This window comes from Chenopodium album, chromosome 21 (assembly GCF_948465745.1).
Source record: "Chenopodium album chromosome 21, dcCheAlbu1.1, whole genome shotgun sequence".
Lineage (NCBI taxonomy): Eukaryota > Viridiplantae > Streptophyta > Magnoliopsida > Caryophyllales > Amaranthaceae > Chenopodium > Chenopodium album.
In genome coordinates this window covers 39,238,921-39,262,763 of record NC_137854.1, presented here as the reverse complement: position 1 = coordinate 39,262,763, position 23,843 = coordinate 39,238,921, and the positions used below count along the sequence as shown (strand labels likewise).

Sequence of the window (23,843 nt, the reverse complement as noted above, 5' to 3'; positions counted from 1 at the left end):
TCAACAACCCTTCAAATTTCAACACCCTTTCATCTTCCTTTTATTTTATTTTTTAATTTTTGTTATATTAATAAAAAAAAATAAAAAAATATTTAGGGTAAATAAATTGGGGTGGGGAGGGTGGAGGAGACACTGGAATTTAGGGGTTTTTTCTGTTACGGGATTGCCCTTGATTCTTTCAACGGTGTTTCATAATTCCGTCGCAAAAAATACTGTCACTCGTAAGGCCTAGTATAGATTCTTCATTAAATTCAATGGCTGAACACCTACCCCGACAACCAAAGAACGATAATAACAGCATTAACAATGATGATGACGAGGATGAGGAGGTGGTTACGATATCAGTGACACCGTCAAAGGCAGTAGTTGACGTTGACTTTAACAACAACACCGGAGACGAAGGCGGAGGAGGAAGCGGCGTAGGAGGAGGGGTAAAGGCAGCGAGGCTGCCGAGGTGGACCAGGCAGGAAATACTCGTATTAATCCAAGGCAAACGCGTAGCTGAAAATAGAGTACGTCGTGGAAGAGGCGCGGCGTTGTGTGACGGTAGTCAACAACAAGTGGAACCAAAATGGGCAACAGTGTCATCTTACTGTAAGAGACATGGTGTTAACAGAGGACCTGTTCAGTGTAGAAAAAGATGGAGTAATTTAGCAGGTGATTTTAAGAAGATTAAAGAATGGGAATCTTTGGTTAAGGATGAGTCTGATTCCTTTTGGTTGATGCGTAATGATTTGAGAAGAGAGAAGAAATTACCTGGATTCTTTGATAAAGAGGTTTTCGATATTCTTAACTCGTCTAACGAAAACAACAATACTGCTACCTGTTCTGGTTCTGAGTCTTTACCACCTGATTCGAATGTTGAACCACTGTTTGACAGTGGCAGGAGTGCTGCTGCTGATGACGGGTTATTCTCCGATTTCGAACCGCAGCAGCAGCAGCAACAGCAGCAGGATGATGAAATAATGGGTGATAATGAAAATCAAGTTGAGGTTGAAATTAAGGTTGAACCTCAATCTCAACCTCTTTTGCTGTCTTCTCCTAATACTACAACTACTACTATTCCGGCTCCTACTCCTATTTCTGGTACTCTTTTTTCCTACCTTCTCTTTTTCATTATTATATTATTTTTCCATCTTTTATTACATATATTATGATTATTATACTCCACCCCCACCACCACTAGTGATAGTGCTATTAAAAAAAAAAAAAAAAAAAAAAATTATTTTTTAGGTGTCATTAGGTGTGTACTTAACTTTAAATACAGTCGGGTGTATCTAAAATATTTCAGTATAAAATACTTCGAATCTTTTTCTTTAGAAGAATTAAATACTCCCGTAAATAACTAAATAGCTCTTGCATATATGGTTAGTTGTATACCATTTCTCCACATTTTAAACTCTTGATTGATTATATATTCCTTAATTAGTGTAATTGATTAATTAATTAATATGCTTAATAAAAGTCAACCTTAATGGGTTTAAATATTGACCGGATACTAATCCTATGTTGCCCCTTCTGAAGTTCATAGAGTTATTATTACTCCGTATAAAATATGAGTGCCAATGTTTGTTATACGGGTCCATTCTTTGGGATTTGTATTTTATTACTGTATATGATATTCTAGTCAACAAATATTTGATGTTTAATTTACTGTAATTATATTTATTGTCATTAATCTTAATACTGTTTTTCAGAGAAGCAGTACCAGCCTAAGACTGCAGAAGTCACACCTCCAGGCAAGTTCAATTCCTCTCTTCTTAATTATAAGAGTATTACCAATACATTCTTTGAGTGTTACTCAGCAATTTTTCAGTATTATTAAATAATTCTACTATACTGTGCAACTTCCCATAACCTAAGTTGCTTTGAGTTCAACCTTTTTATGTAGTCACCAATATTCATGTTTCTTTCTAATGTCAACAATATTTCCTCATTACAATGTACAATGTATACTAGTAGGAGTGTGCTTCGTACAATGGTACAAGTAAAACTATGTTGACATTATACTCTAGTACCAGCATACTATGCGTTCAATTTCTTTTCTTCAATAACGTACGCCACTTCATAATTTTCAAGTATTGGAGATAGATCATGTAATAGTTTACACTGTTACTAGAGATCACAACACGTACGTACCAAATCAATATTCCATGCCATTTGGTGGTTTTGTATAAAAATCCAAGTCCTTTCTCATAACTCTATACGTACATTATAATTTGTGTACAACTCACTGCTGTTTTGATTCTGACATATTTATATATGACGTATTATGTTTTTCTCTGTTTAAATAGTATGTGTTTTATTGGTATAGGACGTACATTATAATTTGTGTACAACTCGCTGCTATTTTGTGTTCTGTTTTGATTTGATGAAGTTAAAATTAGTCATACTCTCATCAGTTATCGTATAACTACCCTAACCTAGCTAGCTATTTCCTGAATAAAAAAATCAAATAAAGTTTTGGTATATGATCGATCTGCAGGAACAAATAATGAGAAGCAGCAAGACAGGTTGAATCATGAAATTGGATCAACATCTCGTGAGGGAAGAAAGCGAAAACGGTTTATGGAGGAAGATGATAGTAATAATAACGGTGAGCAGGATGAATTATGTCAAGTGTTGGAGAAGAACGGAAGAATCATAAGTGCTCAACTCGATGCTTACAACATTAATCTGAAACTGGATAGGGAAGAACGTAAAGAACATGCTAATAGCTTAGTTGCTGTTCTCAACAAGCTAGCTGATTCTTTGGGAAGGATTGCAGATAAGTTGTAATAGCTCGATCATCAGCTTCATTCTCAATGGCGGTATATTCGTTCGAGCATTTCATGTAAATAATTGAGCTACACTCCCATACAATTCTAGTTGGCGATGATGGGTAGGATTATCAGTATAATCTAGAGAGTTTAATTTGATTGATTTGCGTTTGTTAGTTTGATTTTAATATTTTACACCCACTTTTCTTATATTCTTAGCTTCTTTCTGCTTCGTATAAGAAGATATATGGTGAAGCACAAGAATAATCTACACAGTGCATGCACAACAGCACTTAGTTAAGTACTCTGTTATGCATCATGGTGAAATATTATACTTACCTATACATACCTAAGTTGCATTGTAATAGCTAAAAGCCTAAAACTAATTATTTACCCATGCAATGCTAGGATTACATACTTTATTTCTTCGTATAATACGTGTTTTACTTTTTTTTTTTGTGTATAGAGAATTGCAACGGCATCAACTAAACTACTTCCTCCGATAATTTTAGTTGCAACAAATGAATTTTTTATATCTCACAAATTATACCCCTTTGTTGCATTTAAAAATTAACGGAGGTAGTATGAACATTGTTTTCGTGTACCTCCGTACAGCTATTGTTAATATGTTAACCTATCTATGCACAATTCAAATGAAAGACTTACAAAAGAGTTTACGTATGCATATCTTCCTATGGGCTATGCTTTTTCCATTTCTGATCTTGCAAAGCCATTACTGAGGAATTTTTGGGATTGTGGCTTACAATAGCTGATATTGACATGGGTCCTTGTGCAAGTTGTGTGTGTCTTCCAATCAACTACATACGTCTTTTATTTTCTGGATTTGCTGCTTGTGTGTGTCACCTTGTTATCATTTAGTACCTCTTACAGCGGAACTCACCATCGTAGAAAATCCTAGATTGAGAGAGAAGAGAGTTTTAACTTTGAATTCATTCTCTATTTATTGCGTCAAATTACTGTGTTTTATTGTCGTATCACGCATCACCAATTTATGATGGAAAACAATTGTTTCAATTTTTTAATAATGTGACATTTTTTGTGTCACAAATGAGTTTTATAATTGGAAAATCTAGTTCAAATACAACTCTATCATAATTAAAATAAGCTAAAGTGAGTCTTACCATTTGACTAAAATAGTCTTTAAATATTGTTTCAAGGACCCAAATTGACTCCCACTGTTATAGATGATCTAAAAGATTTGATTCACCTTCATGATGGGGGTACCCAATCAATGTAAAGCTTTATACTTCGTATTACATATACTCATATACTCTGTATGCTCTTCAAGTGTATACGAACTACGAAGTATTATATATCAATAATGTGTTTAATTCTCGGTAAATGAATGAAGAATGTCATGGAATGGAGGGATTGGTGTAATTTAGAAAGTTGTATCATACTAGGGTGGCTAATGGAGGGATTAGTGTAGTTTACAAAGTTTGCTTCAACTTCACTATTTGGCGATGAATTTTATTTTAATAAATAAAACAAAAAACCTGTGTCAAAAAAAAAAAATTTAAAGAAAAACCATCTTGGTACTCTATAGTATATATATTAGTAATATTACGTATAGTTGTATGTACTATAATTTTCTATTCTTAAAAGGCAAATCAATATTAGCATGCGTCCGTAGAAAAAAAAATGTAGTATATATCAAATTTTGGTGCAAAATTTTCCCACCATTATGTTTTCAACCACTGTCAAAAAATAATGTATATATGTGTACTCGTATATCGTATGGGGGTAACCTAAACTTTTTTTTTTTATTTTTTTTATCAAATAGAACCCTAAAGTTCCTTAATTTCTTTCATTTTTCATAAAGTTGGCCTAATGCAATAGTTACCCTTAATGTCTTTGGTATAAGTATTAAAATCAATTTATTATGCTTCACTTAAAAATTAATTTGATTTATGGTAATTATTGTTGAATTAATTAATAAAGACTATGCATAGGGCATAAAAATAGTTTTCTATATAAGCTCATATAATAAATTTTATATTTTAATATTTTGGGGCCCAACAAATGTAAGGCCCTGTTGAGCACAACCCAATAGCTAGCCATAGCCAAGCCCAATGCCATGTCTTTTGCCATGTCATTGTGATACATGGAGAGATGACATACATTGTCTTGGTGTTTTAATAACATTATATAGATTTCTATATTTTTCCTTTTGTACATATACATATAATTTTGGCCACTAGTTAATAACATTATATAGATTTCTATATTTTTCCTTTTGTACATATACATATAATTTTGGCCACTAGTTTTATCGGTAGCTATATACGACAGTTCACTATAGAATCAAAGCAACTATAGAAAAAAACATCAATAACTTAATATTAAAACAGACACCGGGAGTAACACGTGTCACATACCAAAAATAATATTCCGACTCTTTTTTTAATTATAATAAACAGAGTACCCGTCAAAAAAAAAAAAACAGAGTAGTATTAGATTTTGCCATAAAAAGTAGTAATAATAAAATTGATTCATATTATTGATATTAAAGATTTACTTTAAAGATATTTTACAAAAAAAAAAAAAAGACTTACCGTGCATGACACGGGGACTAAACTAGTAAAAATATCTTAATGGAAGTCTAAAGTCTGTTGTTTATCCGCTGAAGGCGATTGGCAACCCATTGTAAATCTATCATTTCATGTAGAGCTCAACCATCATCCTGAAGTCTTTCGACTATTTTGAAAGCACCTGAGTAGCTAACTAGATAACAAATGTTGGGAATTTGATTCCCTATAAGATGGTAATGCAGATATTTGGAGATTATCATAGACATTGACATAAAATCTTTAGAACTAATTTACTTATAAAATATCATTACCACCATATCTCGTGTATTATCACGAGTATATATCCATAAGTATTTATAAAACGATAGAGAATTCCAATTCTTACCTTACAATGCAATCGCGCCAGAAAATACACGGGGAGTATGATTTATTATAAGGAAAAAGAAGAAATTTAGATTGAAAAAAGGGGGAAAAGGAGGAAAAGTAGGAGGGGTATGGGATAGGATGTTAAAATAAAATAAAACAAAATTTGTAAATGTCTCTTTCAATCTGTCTCCCTCTTTTTCTTTTTAGACTTCTCTCTTGGCTTTGGCTTTCTCTTTTTAATTGTTAGTCCTCTCTTTCACATACCCTTTTATTTCTTGTTCCTTCCCCCAATTTTACAGGTTTTAAACTTTAAATGCCATCAACTCACTCACTCACTCACTTACTCTATATTTAATTAAAAGCATAATCATTTCCAAGCACTTGCATTTATTGCTTTTTAAGCTCAACAAACAAACATTTCTATATTTTTTTTTGTAGTACTGTAGTTGTAGTACTGGTACATGATTTCACTGTCACTCAAAACTGCAGTTGCTGCATCTCTTGTTTGTTAATTCAGACATACATTCGCTCCGCTGTTTCTAGGGTTTTCTGGGTCCTACTGGTTTTAGGGTTCCATGAAAATTTTCTGGAAATTTTACATTTTTAAGCTTCTTTCATTACATGGGTGTTTAAGGGTTTGCTTTGATTCTTAGGGATTTGGGGTTTTTTGTTCTGGGATCTTGCTCGATTTTCTGGGTTTGATGCGGAGTGGGGTTGATTGAGTTTCAATTTGGGTGAATTGGATCATTTTGTTGCTGCCCTTTAAACATGCATTTCGGAAAGCTTGATGACTCTCCTATGTTCCGTCAGCAGGTTTGTTTCTCTCACCTATGTATTGGGATTAATTTGTTAGTTTGTTCTTGTTTCGGAAATCCCGATTGTTCGTTCTTGTTTGTTTGTTACTTTTAATATAATGTTCACATGGTTTAAGGAAATATATATGTGAGAGAATGATCTGTAATTCTCGACATAATAATTATTTCAGAAAGGAAATATCTTTGATTCTTGGTTCTATTCATTACTTGTTGCTTTCCTCGTTGTAACTCTGGTATTCCCAACCACATTTTCTTGGTAGAGCATACTCATCATGTTTGTTATCGTGGCATACCGTTGTGATAAATACATTAACAGCTCGTTTTGTACGAGGTAATGAGTAGAGGTAGCGGGAATAGGTTTTTAAGTAATGATCATGGTGATGCTAATTTACCCAAATTAACTATATTTTCTGTATAAATTTTCAATGCCATCCATTGCTACTTAAGGGAAGTAGTAAAGAAAATTGATTAAGAAAAAAAAAAAGGCATATGTTGATCAAATTGCATACCATGGACATTAGAATGATGCTCTCCTTGCAAAATACACTTAAATCCATTATGATTATAACTTTTCATTCTATCAGGGAGGGAAGGGTATTTTCAATTTTCGAGTGATACTGTATTTTTCATCTCAGAGATGTTTAAGAAGATGAACAACTGTTTAGGTATTTTAGTTTGTTTATTGCCTATGATGGACAGTAGTCTACTGTTTTTGTCTCAACTTGGGTTTAGTGGTTCACATGTCTTTGGCAATCTTGCCTCCCACTGATTTAGGATTATCCTATCAAATATCTAATATCTTGGGTGTTCTGTTAGGGGGTGATCCTAAGAGGCTTTCTTTTTGGGATTAACTGTTAGAAGATGGCTTTAATCTCATTTTGGCATAGGATAAATCTTATTAAACTTTTGTTTGTTTAATTTTTATTTTGTTATTATCTTTTCTTTTTTTTGTTGTTGGCTCAAGTTACTAAGACGTTATAGTGGCTTATGAAGGACATTTTGTGGTTGGGGGTTGTTGGGGAATAGAGGGATCACTCTTGCTGCTTGGAGTTGGATTTTTAATGAACATTGGAGCAAGTGATGTGGTGTCCAAGAATTCTCTTTAGTGATTTATTTTGGGGAAGTGTTAGTGTACTACTCTCTGACATAGGGTGATCAAGAGTAAGTTTGATTATACGGAGTAATTCAAATTGCTGGGCTGTGTCGCCTGACTCTGGGTTTCACAACTAAGCTTGTGGAAGTTTGTCTCAGTGGTTTTCTCTTTGTTACCTCCCTTGATCAAGTATTGGAAAGACAATTAGTAGGAAGCAACCAACCTATAATTCATATCCCATCTCTCTATCTTATCTCTGTCACATCATGCTCCTATTTTCGCTGTTAATGGCTTGATGTAGAATATGGCTTGTTGGTCCTTCACTGTGAGGGTAATGTTACTATATGGTGCAAACTATTTGGTTTGGTTCGAAGGGGAAGTTCCAGACTTGCCCTGTTTCTTTGTTGGGCCTTATGCAGAATTGCTAGTTTGTTTTTGGGAGCAGAAAGTTGTTTTAGTGGATGTGAGTTTATCACTACTGTTTAGGTTAGAGGATGCGGTTTGTCACTATTGTTTAGGTGCTTTGGTTGGAGTGTAATGATCGTCTTTTCTTAACAAGGCTATTTTGGGATCTTATAATTATTATGCATCCAATAATTGCAGTTGGTCAGGTAACCTATTATAGCATCTGGTGTCTGTATTTAAGTTTAGAATTCCTTATTCTAAACAGGAGCATAAATTTATTCTCTAATGGGAATGAGCTATTAAATTGACTATTTGATGATCGGGTCTCCCATATGTATGCTGACATGATGGTTGAGGATGAGGTTCTAATTTTTCTCATTATGCTGAAGTGATGCAGAACATCATATGGTAGTAGTTTCAATTAATATCATTTGTAGTCCATTGTGAAAAGACCATGTTCAAGGGTTCCAATAAATGCAATAATCATAGGAAAACCCATCCTCAATGAAGTAAAATCATCACTAACAGTCTATGAGGGCCGCTGTATTTTTACTTTGCCAGCAGGAAGAGTGTAAGACAAACGAACACGCTTCTTATTCTTGCGCTTCATGATGCTTGCCTGTTGGAGAATGATGTCTTTATGTGGTGTCTAGGAAAAACAAAAAGGTGTTGTAAACTCTGGCCAGATGAAAACTAACTATAGTTGATAGGCTGCAGTTTTCTAGAGGTGGGAAGAATGGTTGGGGAGAGGGCCAATAGGTTAGTGCTGGAGAAGGGGGAGAGGAGGAAGACTGCAGTTGGCTGGAGAAAGGAGAGGGAGAGGGGAAAGGTGTATTTTTTATTTTTTAATTTTTCTTTTTAATGGCAAATTAGAATGTGACATGGTGGCCCTTTTTACCTGCTAATCCAGTCATCTTAGACTTAAGACCAATTTCAAAACATCTCATCTTAACTTAAGGTGCTTTAGGAATAATTGACTTTAGATTGTTTTGGGAAGACAAACCAAAGCTGGGATTTTCTTGTCAATTTTCTGTACATTTTTCCTTCTAATTTATTTGTTTATGTATTTTACAACTTGCTTCTCACCAGGTAGGAGATTGGAGTAGTTATGGTTTCTTATGGATTTCATTTAGATTTTAATAATCTCATTGGAGAGAAAGAGTCGAGCTATTTCTTTTAATTTTAATGCACCAAATTAGGAAGTTTTAAAAAGTATAACAAAAAGGAGTAGCTCTTAGGTGTATGCCTTGTCCTTTATTCTCAATAATATATTTTCTTTTCTTCATTATATAATTTACTTGCCCTAAGATTACATAGACGTAATATTTGATGGTGATACCTCTATCCATGACTTTCAGACACACTGCTGGTTTGATGTAGCCAATTCTCCTGTGATGTTGCCTTATTTTCAGATGGTTGCTTAATTCAGTCCCTGAACTATGTATTCACGTTTTTCAAGTGGTTATTGTTAATTAATTAAACACACTTTCTGACAAGCTGAATTCTGAAAGTTATATTTTAGCATGTAAAACACCTTTTATCTCTTTATACTTTCCTTTATATATTGTACTTGAGGTATGTAGATAGTTCTCTCTATATTATTCCTATTTACCTATGTACTAGCATATGATAGCAAGTCGAAGAGTTGCTGTTCCTTTGCATATGATTGCATATAGTACTCAAATTCTACATTTTGCCTCAAGTACCCATGTTGGATCCTTGGCATTGCGACTTTGGTATCGATTTTACAACACTTTATTTTGAACTTAAATCATGTCACCTTTTGATTTAGCAGCCGAGTTGGGACACTGGGATATTTTTACCTGTGTCCGCAACGAGTAATAAAGTCTGAGTAACATTGTGACTCCTGTGTGTTCTGTTGGTGATGCAGCTGCAGAGCTTGGAGGAGAGTGCTGAATCATTAAGGGAAAGATGCCAAAAATTCTACAAAGGATGTCGAAAATACACGTATGTCTATTACAGTGATTGTAATTGCTCTATTTTGATGAAACATGGATGCAAGTTTTTTCCCTGATCTTATCTTCATCAAGTCTTTGTTGAGCATCTTGCATGTGTTATGTACTATGTAGTAATTTTTCGCCTTGCTTTAATCGTATTGTTGGTAATAACATTAGTTATACTACCTCCGTTTTCCAATAGTTGCATTTTTTGACTTTGTACACTATTCTTATACTAACTTTGACCCATATTTTAATATTTAAAAATAAATACCATTTTTTAAAATTGTTGTTGAGTAAATCTTAATATTTATTTTCATAATGTGATATTTTCTATAAATCATAATTGAGGATATTAATGGTCAAGATGCAACTATTAAGAAATGGACTTATTGCCCTCAAAAAAAAAAAAAAAAGACTTATCTTTGCACTAAAGTTGTCACTTTTCAAAATATTATATATCTTTGTTACCCAATCCTACATGGTAATCGACATCTCATTGTGCATTGAGGAATTTTAATACTTTGCCTTATCCTTGAGAAGAGGGTGATGGGATAATAACTTTATTTCTCTTCTCCTTATCAACCGATACTTAGCTTTAGTCTTTTAGTGTTGGTAGTTTTTCATTTGATTTTACTGTGTCCCCTATGATGTTTATGCTTTGTTATAGTTTGCATTTATGTGGATAAAAACTTTTGAATTTGTACTTGATAATTTTAATTCCATCGATATGTTATAATCCTCTTGTCTATTGTCAATGCTATGTACCTTTGTACTATGGTTTTCTGTTATTTGTATTCATACGACTGAATCCAAATATGAAGATGTTACATCCTAATGTTCTACATTACAAATGTTTAGGATGTCTCACCTCTTCTTTGACTAATGATTGGTTGATTAATTTCAAAAAAGTGCCTTAGGCGAGCCCCCGCCTTAGCTTTGCCACACGCAAACTAAAGGCACCTACCCATGCGCTTTATTCTAGGCTGCTTTTTGCGCCTTTGCGGTGCACCTTAATACCTTATGCTGTAAAGTGCCAATACATGATTTGTCTGATAATTTTTTTTCTAAAACCCTATGTAACTTTGCTACGATTAGATTTACTATAATGAATTGATGATAGTGGAGAGAGAAACCCCATATCCCTCAAATCCAATTGAAGAACCCTAGCAATATTTCACATGGCCCATTCACCTTTTCTTATAAATCCTTTTTTGAACTTATTTAATAGCAATTTATAATTTTTTTTAAATAAATAAAGTGCGCCTCAGCTGCTGAAGGTGCACATTGCCTTGTGCCTAGGCTCCAAGAACTTTTGCACCTTGCTCCTTTTAAAATTAAGATTGGTTGCTGGAGACTATATTTTGAATTAATATTTTAAGAAACAGTAGAACCACAGTGATGATGTAGAACCTTTCAATTTGCTCGTGTTTCTTTGTAATTACTAGGTTACTCAAATATAATATGTTTATTATCCAACTTTTGCAGTGAAGGACTTGGTGAGGCGTATGACGGTGACATTGCTTTCGCCAGTGCTTTAGAAACATTTGGGGGAGGCCACAACGATCCAATAAGTGTAGCTTTTGGTGGTATGTCAAAATTTATTCTATTGCAGCTATATTTTTTATTCAAATTATTGTGTCCTTTAACATTCCCATAGTTGCATTCTTTTTTATAGAATCTGTGTGCAGTCTAACTAGTACATTGATGTCAGTCCTTTAATTGGATTACAGTCGTCTGTTTGTCTATATGACAAAGGAAAAAACCCCATGATTTTGTTGGATTCTTGCCTTCTTTCCATGTTAATTGCGCCATCTCGTGTCTTTGTGGCAATAATAATGTGTATTTTATAGATTATTGACTGGGAACAACAATTGTATTCAGGTCCTGTGATGACAAAATTTACAATTGCATTAAGAGAGATTGGGACTTACAAGGAAGTACTTCGTTCTCAGGTAAATTTTTCAAGTCACCAAGCAATTCCATGGTGTCATCTGTCTAATTATGTCATGCATAGCACTATGTTTGGATAGAGAGAAATGGAGGGAAAGGACGAGAAAAGGAAGGATACATCATTCCTTCTTTGGAAATCTATTGCATGGAGGGAAGGGGAGGGAATTGGAAGGATCCATTTTCCTTCCCCTTTTAATAAACCAAATCCCTTCATTGTTGAAGAGATTTGGAAGGAAAATGGAAGTTCAACTCCTCCCTCCTCTCACCTCCCTTTCCTTTCCCTATCCCTTCACTATTGTTATCCAAACATAGTGTAAAAACTCTATGCAAAGTTTGATTGATTAAACTAAATTGCAGGGAGTATGAGTTGTGTACTATTCTCCGCATCTTATATATTCTTGTATTTATTTTTCTAAACAATAATGTTTAAATATGATGTCGAATCTGATTGAAATTGAGTCACGATTGTTTTTTCTTATAAGAAGATACTGATTTTTACTGATTAAAATAGATTTATAACTGATTGAAACTGAGATATATTGTATTTTCAATTACACACGTTCACACATGCGTGCACCCACACGCACGCGCACACAAATATAGAGTAGAGGATAAGGCCTTGGTACTGCAAAGTGGTGGTCAGGAGCTCTACTTTTATTACTATTTTGAAATTTCAATGATCCAAGAGTTTAAACCTTAATGCTTATGTTGATGTGGAACACAAATCTTGTTTTCTCAACTTTACTCACTTCACATTTAGAAAGCCTTTGTAAAGTGGGCAAGTGACACCCTTAACTTCATTCTGTTTAGTGTTGTCCTGTTTTGTTAATCCGTTCAATCCTTTTTTTTTTTCCAGGCTGAGCACATGCTTAATGACCGGCTGTTACAATTTGTCAATATTGATTTGCATGACGTAAAGGTATGATTCCGCCTTTTTAAAATATTAAGCAGAATGTTAGCTGTATATGCCAGTGCTAATACGGATTTGATATTCGAATGTAAGTATGGTATCAATGATTAATGTTTAAACTTGTGGTTAAATGTACATGTCTTGCCATATAATACTATACAATTAGAGTTTTGCGATTGTTTTCACATATATTTATTTTTTATAAGTCACTTTAATGAACGGCTGTTATTAATGCTACTACTTCTGTTCTCTTAACCCTTAAATTTATGAAATAACTAGATGGAAGCCCGTAATTAGAGTCCCCAATGGATATCAGGACTGTAGACCACCTGATTCAAAAATTGATTTACTAGTAAAAGATGTGATTTTTTTTCTCGGGAGCCCAATTTTAAGAAATAAACAAAGCATGTCAAGGGGTATCCCTGGGGGCTATTTATATCATCTAAAGTTTTGGTAGTGGGCCCCGTGGCTGATTTGACATTGCCTTTGAGAGGCCTTTTTATATAGGTTATATGGCTCATTCTTCTTCTAACTGTTTTAGGGGATTGGTGGAAAATCTTGATGAAGATTGGCGGTATATATTAATACTGTGGCATAATGGTAGTGGCTTGCAGTGACACCAAATCAAGTCTGATATGCCTTCATAAATTGTACAACTCGTGTTGGAACTCGCCTTTTGTATTCATAGGAAACTTTGTAAAATATTGTTGAGACCTTGGCTGATTAGAAGCCCAGAATGGATATTATGAGTCACATTTTAAACCTTTAGCTGAAGTTTAAAATCTTGTTGGAGGGTAGCGGGAATCTCATTGGTTTATCCAACGACCATGTGATCAAGATGGGCTGTCTTTAGTGAAGATCAAAGTGTTGGCTGGGAGACTTTTAAAAACTGTGTTGGAAAATCTTGGACAGAATGAAGATTCTAAGTCTTTAAACACCACCATAAAAGTTCAATTTGAACTATAGAAAATTTGGATAAAAAATAGCCATATAGATTATTAAAGCCCTTCCAAAAGGTTATATTATTCACACCTATGCCATCCTTGTAGGATTTGGATTGAAATGGGGTGGAATTTTGTTTTGTTCCAACACAATGAATAACGCCATAGATGATTTCAGGGAGATATTAGATTTGGGTTTCCACATTAGTCATGGTTAAAAAATCCCTTCCTGATACTGGATATGTGGATCACATAGAGTATATTTTTTTTTGGGATTAGTCTTGTTCAAGTGTCATAGATGTTACTTGAACCCAACAAGAAATTAACTTGGCTGGCTGGTTGGTCTACACAGGTATCCCATAATTTCTCCAAAGAAGATGAAAATTTGTTACTTTAGGTGATGTTTACAATAATGACCTTGTGCACAATTCTGGAAAGATATGGGCAAGTCTCCTAGGCTTCTTGCAGGAGGTTAAGCTTGTATAGGATAGATTGGGCTACTCTGGATGATCTAACATTAAAGGTTGTCAGGATTCAGGAATCCATTGTAAGGCTTAATCAACGGAAATTTTTTGACGGAAATTGGAGTAGAGTCTTCATGAAGTTTTTACTGGTTAGCAGCACCATGTATGAGTATGACACTAAACCCAATTTTGTTGTCGTGGTTAAAGCCATAAGTCAAGCTGCAAATATCCGTTCTGGACATAGTAATAAATTGGAAAATCATTGGGCCTGCTCTTCTTTGGGTTTCTTCAAGGGTTACACTGTACTACTGTAGTACTGTACACAGATTCTACATTGATGATCATGGGGACCATAGATGCTTCCAAAGCCAAATTCTCTTGGAGAAGCTTTTTTCAAGTCTACTTGTCTATAAATCATTTCCGTAAGACCTATGTTTGGTGCTTTCTTATTAACAGAGATAAAAATTTCTTCAACACAATCAACAGTCACTGAATTCTGTTTCCCATATGTTCATCGTTCTTAGGAACATGTGGTCATTGTTTATGTGGGCACTAGCAAAAGGAAGTCAGAGGCCTAATTCTCAAAACTTATAAACACTTGTTCATTGGTCGATATAAAATTCTGTGCCCCCTCTCTATATCTGTCATAGATCTGTAACATATGGAAAATCAGTTTTTGAGATGAGTAGAATTAAATTAAGGTGTATGTTAGGACTTAGGAGAGTCTCAATTTAGTTCCTAATTTGAGATTATGAATCATGATCATGGTTCTGTCACTTAGCTCAGTGAAATACATTGGTAAGTTCAGGCATCTAGGCAATTTCTTAAGGCACAGTGGAATACTTAGGTTCAGCTTCTTCGTATTATTCTGAAACCTTGTAATTATTGCAGGAAGCGCGTAAACGTTTTGACAAGGCAAGTCTTGTATATGATCAGGTTTGTGTTCTGAACTTCGTATGATAGCGGCATTGCTTTATACTAATTTTAATATATCAAGTACTACCGATTTTTTTTAGTTGCAACTTTGGAATATTTATATCTCAAATAATACCCCAAAGTTGCAACTAAAAAAAATTGAAGGTAGTATATTTTCTGTGAGATCAGCCAGGCTCTAGGCCCAGAAATTTGTTTTATATATTTTTTTAATCTATAAGCTACATATTGAAAGACATACTAAGAATAGTGAAAATTTTCACCAACGAGGCTCTTCTCAATCTAATTGAAAAGAGGAATATGCAGTTATCTATGAAAAAAGCCTTTTATGACATTGGAATGATGATAGTGATTAAATTTGAGTGATCTTATTGTGGATCACGGGTCGCATAATTAGACAAGGCCTATGAGCATTTAATTTTCAATATATGTTGGACAGGGAAATATAGTTGGTTGTAATTATTGTGTATGGAGTGTTCATTGAATTGGTAGTTTACAAGTCATATAGGTGGTGGACTGGTCTTTGCTTCAGACAAGCCAATTTGACTTAGCTAATAAATAGTTCATGCTATTGACTTTTGGAATATTCTATATCATTCAGATGGAGTTTGCAATTTTGCATTATGAGATGTAGCATTTGAGGATAACATTATGTGCTTAATCACTGTAATATATAAATGAAAAAGACTGTTGTCTTGTGAATAAATACCCCTTTTATTCTGCATTTATATATGGTAGTAGTTGAAGCAGAAAGAAACTGCTTTTCTATATTGCTTTCAGTCAACTCCTACAATAGTGGTCTTGACAAGTATATGATTGACACAGGCTCGTGAGAAGTTCTTGTCACTTAGAAAAGGAACAAAAGGTGATGTTGCTACAACCTTAGAGGAGGTATGGATTTTATTTAATTTTAACTGAATATTCTCCAGAATTTTGCAATATGGTTGTTTTGTTGTCATCATCTAACACTGTAGTTTTGGTGTTGCCTGAATATAGGAGCTGCATCAGGCAAGATCTACATTTGAGCAAGCTCGCTTTAATCTGGTATCTGATCTTCTGTAGTTCTTTTGTGTCCATGTTTTAATGATCATCACCGTCTGTATATGTTTTTCATATGACTTTATGTTTATCATCTCATTTTGTGTAATCTAAATTTTATTGGACCCAGGTGACTACTCTTTCTAACATTGAAGCAAAAAAGAGATTTGAGTTCCTTGAAGCAGTTAGTGGGACCATGGATGCTCATCTGCGTTACTTCAAGCAGGTGCTGAATTTAATCCCTTTTCTTTTTAAATTTATGAATGAGTGTTTAATTCTTCTTGCTATAAACCTTTTAGAAAATTTTCTTTAATCACTTTTTGAAATATTTGGTGGAAGGGATTCCTAATTCCTAAATTGGTATTTTTGGTTAGATATCTGTTCATTTCCAATGTAATAAAAGTTTCACTATACTTTGGTTTATGGATTATAGCGGACTAACTAATAATAGGTAATCTTAGTCTTACTGGCTACAAATTAAGGGTGGGATCCTCTTTAGAAGTAATTGAGCGTGATTTGAAGATCGCAAAAATGATCTAGATATTATGAATAAGAGATAATGCAATTAGTAGGTCACAGATTTATTAGGAAGATGAGATTTGTGTTAATCTACTATCCACATGGAAAGATAGACAGGCAGGGTATTGGGAGAGTATATAGGGGGGTTATGAATTGCTCATTTTTCTCACTGTGCAACTCTGTCTTTTATAGGGTTATGAACTGTTGCATCAGATGGAGCCATATATAAATCAGGTTTGTTTTATATTCCTTTACGAAGTTATTTGTAAGTATATTGATTCTCCTCTCTGCTTTCATTCTGTTTGTCACCTTCTACTGCACTAATAGCCTCACAACAGTGAAACCCAAATGGTTTGCTGTAGTGGTCACCTCGCCCTTTCCCCATTAGTTTGTCATCATTTAAGAGTATCAGTATGTAGTGAGCATACATAGGGATTTTATCCCATATTGGTATAATTAAAACTTCAATGACAAAAGCAACTTATCATGCTGTTGTCAAGTCCATATATGTCTTCCATTTCATTGATTTACTTTATCCCTGAACAGTGACGCAGTGATTCTGATATCTAATTGATGTGAAGGCTTGTCTAGTGTCAGAAATTATATTAGCACTCTTGGTTGGTATTGTTTGTTATCCATATCTTAATTTAATTTGTAAACCTTTATTGTTATAGGTCTTGACATATGCTCAGCAATCAAGAGAAAGGTCCAATTATGAGCAGGCAGCTCTTAATGAAAGGATGCAAGAGTACAAAAGACAAATTGATCGGGAGAGTAGGTGGTGCTCTAACGGATCTAACGGGTCTCCAAATGGTGATGGTATACAAGCTATTGGTAGAAGTTCACATAAAACAATAGACGCAGTTATGCAATCTGCCGCAAAGGGAAAGGTATAATGGATGCTTCTTAAATTTTAAATGAACTTTGTTCATCAATTTGTCTAAACATTGTTTTTCTTTGCTTTATTGAAATATTTGCTCTTTTCAGGTTCAGACCATAAGACAGGGTTATCTCTCAAAACGTTCATCTAACTTGAGAGGTGACTGGAAGAGAAGGTTTTTTGTCCTTGATAGTCGAGGAATGCTTTACTACTATAGGAAAGAGTGCAGCAAACCATCTGTAAGTAAGCTGGATGGACTGTTACAGCAAGCAAAACATAGTTTTCTTTCAATGCACCTTTTTACTGACTGGTTTAATGAAATTTGTTAATAGAGTTCTGGGCCTCGTAGTTCTGGTCAGAGGAATAGCTCTGAACTTGGGTCTGGATTGCTAAGTCGTTGGCTTTCTTCACATTATCATGGTGGAGTGCACGATGAAAAATCTGTTGCTCATCATACTGTCAATCTGCTAACTGCAACAATTAAAGTTGATGCGGATCAGTCAGATCTAAGGTTTTGCTTTAGGATTATCTCACCAACAAAGAACTACACCTTACAGGTTCACATATGTTTCAGTCCAACATATGTTTAGATTTTGTGGTAAAATTAAGATAGAGGACATCTATATATTGCTAATTCCCATCAAACGCTTCCAAATACAGGCGGAAAGTGCATCGGATCAAATGGATTGGATTGAGAAAATAACAGGAGTAATTGCTTCATTGCTAAGTTCTCAAACCCCTGAAAGGGTAAGCCTGAGTTTGGATGTTCGAGCCAGCTTGTTTCTTCATCAGTGTCTGCTTACTAATTGTTCAGTCTTTCATGTTTCAGTGTATGTCTGCTAATCATATGGGAAGTCTTCATCGATCTGCTAGTGAGAGTAGCTCCATCGAAAGTTCTGATTTTGATCATGCTGCAAATGAAGAGAACACATCTGAAAGGTGCCTCACATCTGTGCATCATGACCGCCCATTGAGAAGTTCACTGCAACAACGATCATTCATGAAGTCTGAGAAGCCAATTGAACTGCTGAGGAAGGTTGGTGGTAATGACAAGTGTGCCGATTGTGGTGCCCCGGAACCTGATTGGGCTTCCTTAAATCTGGGATTACTTGTGTGCATTGAATGTTCTGGTGTTCATCGGAACCTTGGTGTCCACATATCGAAGGTGAAATTTTATTTTATACTAACTGATTTGCATTGATTTACTTTAAACATATGCACTTTGTTCCCATTTTTTCTTGATTGTCACCTATTACTTAGAAAGAATTGCATATTCCAATGATTGTTAATAGCTGCATAAATTGGACTAGGACAGTAGGACCTACCCTCTTTCCGTTTTCTTTTTTTATTTTCCTACCTTGTTATTTATTAGAAAACCATATCTTAACTAGTTTTTATTAGTTGGAGATGAGACTTTGCGTCTTGAGCATTGTTAATTCGCTTGTACAAGATTGGTAACAGGAACTCAATTCGGTACCTAGTATTGCAAAAAGGCCAAATGTATCACTTTCTTGTATTAGTTTCCTTTTTTCAGTTTGCGAGGGGATGAGCGAATTTGATAATTTTAATCTAGAACTTTATGGTTCCTGTCATTCATTGGCAAGGCCTTGGAGTTAAATTGCATGTTTTCAGTTCATCTTAATTTTAGCAGGGTGGTTTAATTCTGAGTGTCAGCTATGTATATTAGCGTTATTGTTTTGTTGTTGGCTTGTCTGATGACAGAATTGTATGAACATGTATTGACATACGGAGTAAGGCCCATAACCCAATTTTGACCGTTAGGTATACAAAGTAATCTAGCTGGCTACTTTAGTTTATATTTGGTCAATTCTTTCTTACATATCTTAAAGTTATCTGGTATTAGCTCTATAATTACTTCATACTGGACTATGTTTCCCAGGGTTGTATTTTTGATGGTTATGAATGTTATTGCTCTTGTGTATGCATAATACAGCTTAGATGCGTGAAGTAATCTGAAACTCGATAAGGCATTGATACTATTGCTGTTATCTTGGTTGGTTCCAAATAAATAATCTCATTTCTATTCCCAAATTTATTTATTTAATAAGAGGAAGGGGTCAGGTAGATTTTAGTTGATTGTTTGTAAATTTTTATGAAAGGGATTGTAATTTTTCTGGAACAACGGCTGCACATGATGATGCAACCAATTTGTACATATTTTTTGCTTCCTGGTTTTCTTCATCTTCCATGGCTATGATTTTTATAGGTGAGATCGCTTACACTCGATGTTAAAGTTTGGGAGCCCTCAGTCATATCATTATTTCAGTCTCTGGGAAATTCCTTTGCTAATTCAGTATGGGAAGAACTTTTGCGGTCAAAGGGTGCTTTCCATGTTGATCTTTCATCTGCAAGGTAAAGGATCTCGCTGTTTTCTGCTAAATTATGTGTCATATCCTTGTATAGCTCTGCTAATTAAATTCACTTTGTTCTGAAGTTCATTGAAGGCTGATAAGTCACAGCAGCTTTTCATTAGCAAACCTAGTGCTGCTGATTCAATAGCAATAAAGGAAAAGTTCATACATGCAAAGGTCACTTAAACTTCCCTTATCTTCATTAATATTTTTGTATCCTATGTTGGATTTGGAGACATATCATGCGATTATGCATAAAAAAGAGCATGCACTATGTAGTGTAGATTTGTCACTTGTGAATTCAACTGAAAAAGAAATTATTTTGTCTTGCTGATCAAACAGTATGCTGATAAGCTTTTTGTTCGGAAGCCAAAGGACACACAACATCTTCGATTATTGGCACAACAAATCTGGGAAGGTGTACGTAATAATGACAAAAAAGCGGTATATAGATATATTGTGAACTTTGAAGCCGACGTTAATGCGGTGTATGATTTGACATCCGCAAGCTCTTCTTTAACCCTTGCAAAGGTAATGCGGTTGCCAGAGCCGACAAGCCATGGACCCAACATTAGTCAGTGGACTGGGGACTTGTCATGCAAGTCCTCTGAGAGCTCATCTAATGTATCTGCTGAAAATGAGGTACTGAGCATGGAGGATCTAGATGGATGCTCCTTGCTCCACCTTGCTTGCGAATATGCTGACATAGGCATGTTGGAGCTCCTTCTGCAGTATGGCGCAAATGTAAATGCATCTGACTCTAGAGGTCAGACACCACTTCATCGATGTGTTCTGAAAAGGAAGGCAGTAGCCGCAAGATTGCTTCTCACAAGGTGATCTTTGAATTTCTTTCTGCATTAGCTGTTATGCTGTCTTGTGTTCAGTGAGAAAAATCATTTCAATCATGGAAATGATTTTTCAGCTTTGGCTATTTATTTGCTTTTTTTTTTTTTTTTTTTTTTTTTTTTTGGTTTTCCAAGTTGTACCTATTATTTTTGGAAGCTATACACATTGCCCTTTAGGTCTGTTGAGTGAGTAAATTGTACCTTTTCTATTGAAGTATTAATGACTGATGGTAGAGAGTTGCATTTGAAGTAAAAAAATAAATCAAAACCCTCCTTTTTGTTGGATGTGGTGCCGGAAAGTTCTAAGGGCAGCGCAATGCTGCTAGTTGTGCAATGGGGATGAGGAGGACAGAAAAAGATGCTAGATTGAGATTGGGAAAAGAGGTTGAAAGCAGGAGAGGTGCAATAGGGGTTGGGTTAAGTAGCTAGTGGAAGTATCGAAGAGGTGTGGAGAGAGAGCAAGGGTGAGGTTGCACCAGCAGCTAAGGGGGTTGCTGACTTTGCTGGATCGCCTGGGTGTAGGTGGGCTGAGGTTGGGTTAACTCATAGAGGAAGGAGGAGGAAGGTGTGAAGAATGGGAAAAAGAGGAAGGTGGAGGAAGGAGAGGTGGCTAAGGTGGGTAGGTGGGGTATATTTGCTGGGTGTGGTTTGGTTAAATGGCAGAAGGAGGAGTTGCAAAGAGAGAGAGAGAGAGGTTGATAATGTTATTTATCAGTGAGTTGGTGAAGCTGCAATAGAGGGAAGATGATGTTGAACAGTAACTAACAGAGTCTTCCCTCTTCTTTATTTTTTAGTGTGGAGCTTGCCTATATAAGTTCCTTTGTGAAAGCAGTGTCTTGATTCTCTAGAATCTCTTCCCTGATTTAAGTTCACAATTTGGTTGTAGTTACTTGCTTTGTGTAGGTATGTAAAAGCACTTCTGCTTCTTGCAGCTCAGAAGCAGATAGGTTTATCTGCATTGCCTAAATGTGTGTTTCTGTTGTTCCTTTAAGGACATCTGGTAAATGTGTGTCTCTGTTGGTCCTGTCCTTTGAGGACATCTGGTAGATGTGTGTCTCTGTTGTTCCTTTGAGGACATCGAGTAAATGTGCGTCTCTGTTGTTCCTTCAAGGACATCGGGTAAATGTGCGTCTCTGTTGTTCCTTCGAGGACATCGGGTAAATGTGTGTCTGTGTTGTTCCTTTGAGGACATCTGTTAAATGTGTGCTTTTGTACGTACCATGTTGTCTGTAAGGGATAAATTTTGAACTTGCATTTCATAATATATTAGTATTCTTACTGATGTATGTCTAATTTGTTGAATCATATCAGGGGTGCAGATCCGCAGGCTGTGGATGGAGAAAATAGAACCCCTCTTGATACTGCCAAGGAGTCAAATTTCGATGATCCCGAGGTACTTTCCTTTTTGTCTGACTCAAGAGGATAGAAGTTGCATGAAAAGAGTTTTTGTTTTTTGGAGGAGAGAGGGGGGTTGTACTATATTTTTGGAGCTGGTGTTGCTGTATTTAAGAATAGGTTGTGTAGAGTTGTATTTTCTTTTTCTTTTGTATATTTTCATGTTGTTCCTAACTGGAGAATGTTAGAAGCAGTTTGAGTGCATGGCAAGTGTTGGGGGATCTCAAAATATATTGTGCTCATCCTAGATCTTTTGAAAGCACTTGGATTTAGGTCGTGTTGTGTACAAATTTTTTTTTCCCTCTTTTCTTGTGTTGAGGGGATCAATTCTTTTCTAGAGTTTTAGTTTAGCTGGTTGTTGTTCTACCATGTATCTAGTTTGATTTTAAAAAAACTCAGTAAATGAAAAGTGAGCAATTTGCAGTGCTATCCAATATTTGTTGCCCAGAATTTCCTGTATAAGTCATTTAACTTTTGATATGCCAATGGTCTGATAAGAGCATTCAGAATTTGAGATTCTACTGTAGAGCACTCTCCCTAGTCTGGTGTGAAAAACCTGTTAACTATACAGGGTGAGTAATCTTCAGCCTTTTGTTGGCTTGCATTGTTTTCGTTGTGTTATGAGACTATGTTTTGGACTTGTGGGACATTCGATATTCATCAAAACATGTAAGAGATGGAAAAATGCTAGCATTAATGTCTTTGGGAAGCTTTATGCTAGCAACATCTCAACATTCATGCTGCGTTCTCCTATTATCTGTTTGTTAGGCAGAAAGATGGGAAGAATCAAGGATTAATGATAACTTCTGGAAATACAGTTTCTTCATGTGGGAGAATATCTGATTATTTTAAGTCAGTCTATCTGAGATAGCAGGGTTAATGTACACTGTCAATTACGTCACTTAAAATAATTTCTGCATAGAAGACTGAAACATTCTATACAGGCCAGAATAATTAGAAGCTAGAAGAAGCAAAGTTAAACAAGTCTGATAAGTGTACATGAAATGGTAGAAGCGAAACATAAAGAGTATTAGCTAGGTTGGTATGAAAGACACTGTACTAATGGAAATAGCTTTACTAGCTTGGTAATGGAATGAAACTCCTCGGGTGACAATATGACTCATTGTTGGTCTTTCTGCTCCGTCTAACTGAACACAATAACACATATCACAGCTAACGCGTCTGTTTTTTAAACTATGTATCTCATCTATACCGTCTCAACCTCAGGTCTAGAGTGCTGCCCAAGTTCCCATCCTTTAAAACAAACTCACGTGTTATAATTGTTGGTTTCCTGTAATTAGCACTGTTAGGATCAATCCCTAAGTCTTGTCTGATATCAGAAATAAATCCAAGTTTGTTCCTTCTTCACAGTATCCAAATTTAAGTTTCACTACTGAAGTTCTTGTAAGAAATTTTTCCATGTATTGCATCAACTCTTAACAGCATTCATAAACCTATCCCTATCCTCTAGGCCTCTAGGGAGAATAGTTCGTTATTTGGTTATTTGGAAAACTTCAACTTCTCTGCTGTCATCTGCTAACCCACAGCAACTGCATATCAACCTTTTTACCGCATTCGAGTAGTACTGCAAGTTAGTACTAAGTAACTTGGTTAACAGTATTAAGGGAAATTGGGAGAAACACCA

At 35.2% G+C, this 23,843-nt stretch overlaps 2 protein-coding genes across 3 annotated transcripts; both read left to right on the top strand.

Annotated features, from left to right (window-relative positions):
• The first annotated feature begins 202 nt into the window (after positions 1–202).
• LOC145602323 (trihelix transcription factor ASR3-like) lies at positions 203–2,954 on the top strand. Its single transcript, XM_081658511.1, has 3 exons — positions 203–1,086; positions 1,698–1,739; positions 2,486–2,954. Exons 1-3 carry the CDS (start codon positions 255–257, stop codon positions 2,776–2,778), a joined length of 1,167 nt encoding a protein of 388 aa, XP_081514637.1. The 5' UTR covers positions 203–254; the 3' UTR covers positions 2,779–2,954.
• A 2,937-nt stretch (positions 2,955–5,891) lies between these two features.
• Positions 5,892–22,622, top strand: LOC145603164 (ADP-ribosylation factor GTPase-activating protein AGD3-like). Of its 2 annotated transcripts, none has more exons than XM_081659291.1 (19): positions 5,892–6,490; positions 9,882–9,958; positions 11,437–11,537; positions 11,833–11,903; positions 12,758–12,820; positions 15,108–15,152; positions 15,975–16,040; positions 16,146–16,193; positions 16,318–16,413; positions 16,899–16,940; positions 17,381–17,596; positions 17,694–17,825; positions 17,919–18,143; positions 18,247–18,333; positions 18,416–18,751; positions 19,814–19,959; positions 20,042–20,135; positions 20,301–20,791; positions 22,123–22,622. In XM_081659291.1, the coding sequence occupies exons 1-19, from the start codon at positions 6,446–6,448 to the stop codon at positions 22,148–22,150; spliced, it is 2,409 nt and encodes an 802-aa protein (XP_081515417.1). In that variant the 5' UTR covers positions 5,892–6,445; the 3' UTR covers positions 22,151–22,622. The 2 variants fall into 2 exon arrangements, with proteins under 2 accessions (XP_081515417.1, XP_081515416.1); XM_081659290.1 differs by having other exon boundaries at positions 22,115–22,622.
• The last annotated feature ends 1,221 nt before the right edge of the window (positions 22,623–23,843 follow it).

Bases quoted from the DNA above. Each gene is read 5' to 3' on its own strand.
- LOC145603164 (XM_081659290.1), top strand. From the start codon at position 6,446: ATGCATTTCGGAAAGCTTGATGACTCTCCTATGTTCCGTCAGCAG. The intron at 12,821-15,107 runs GTATGATTCCGC...TAATTATTGCAG, and splicing joins TTGATTTGCATGACGTAAAG to GAAGCGCGTAAACGTTTTGA. The intron at 20,136-20,300 runs GTCACTTAAACT...CTGATCAAACAG, and splicing joins AAAAGTTCATACATGCAAAG to TATGCTGATAAGCTTTTTGT.
- LOC145602323 (XM_081658511.1), top strand. From the start codon at position 255: ATGGCTGAACACCTACCCCGACAACCAAAGAACGATAATAACAGCATT. The intron at 1,087-1,697 runs GTACTCTTTTTT...ACTGTTTTTCAG, and splicing joins GGCTCCTACTCCTATTTCTG to AGAAGCAGTACCAGCCTAAG. The intron at 1,740-2,485 runs GCAAGTTCAATT...ATCGATCTGCAG, and splicing joins TGCAGAAGTCACACCTCCAG to GAACAAATAATGAGAAGCAG.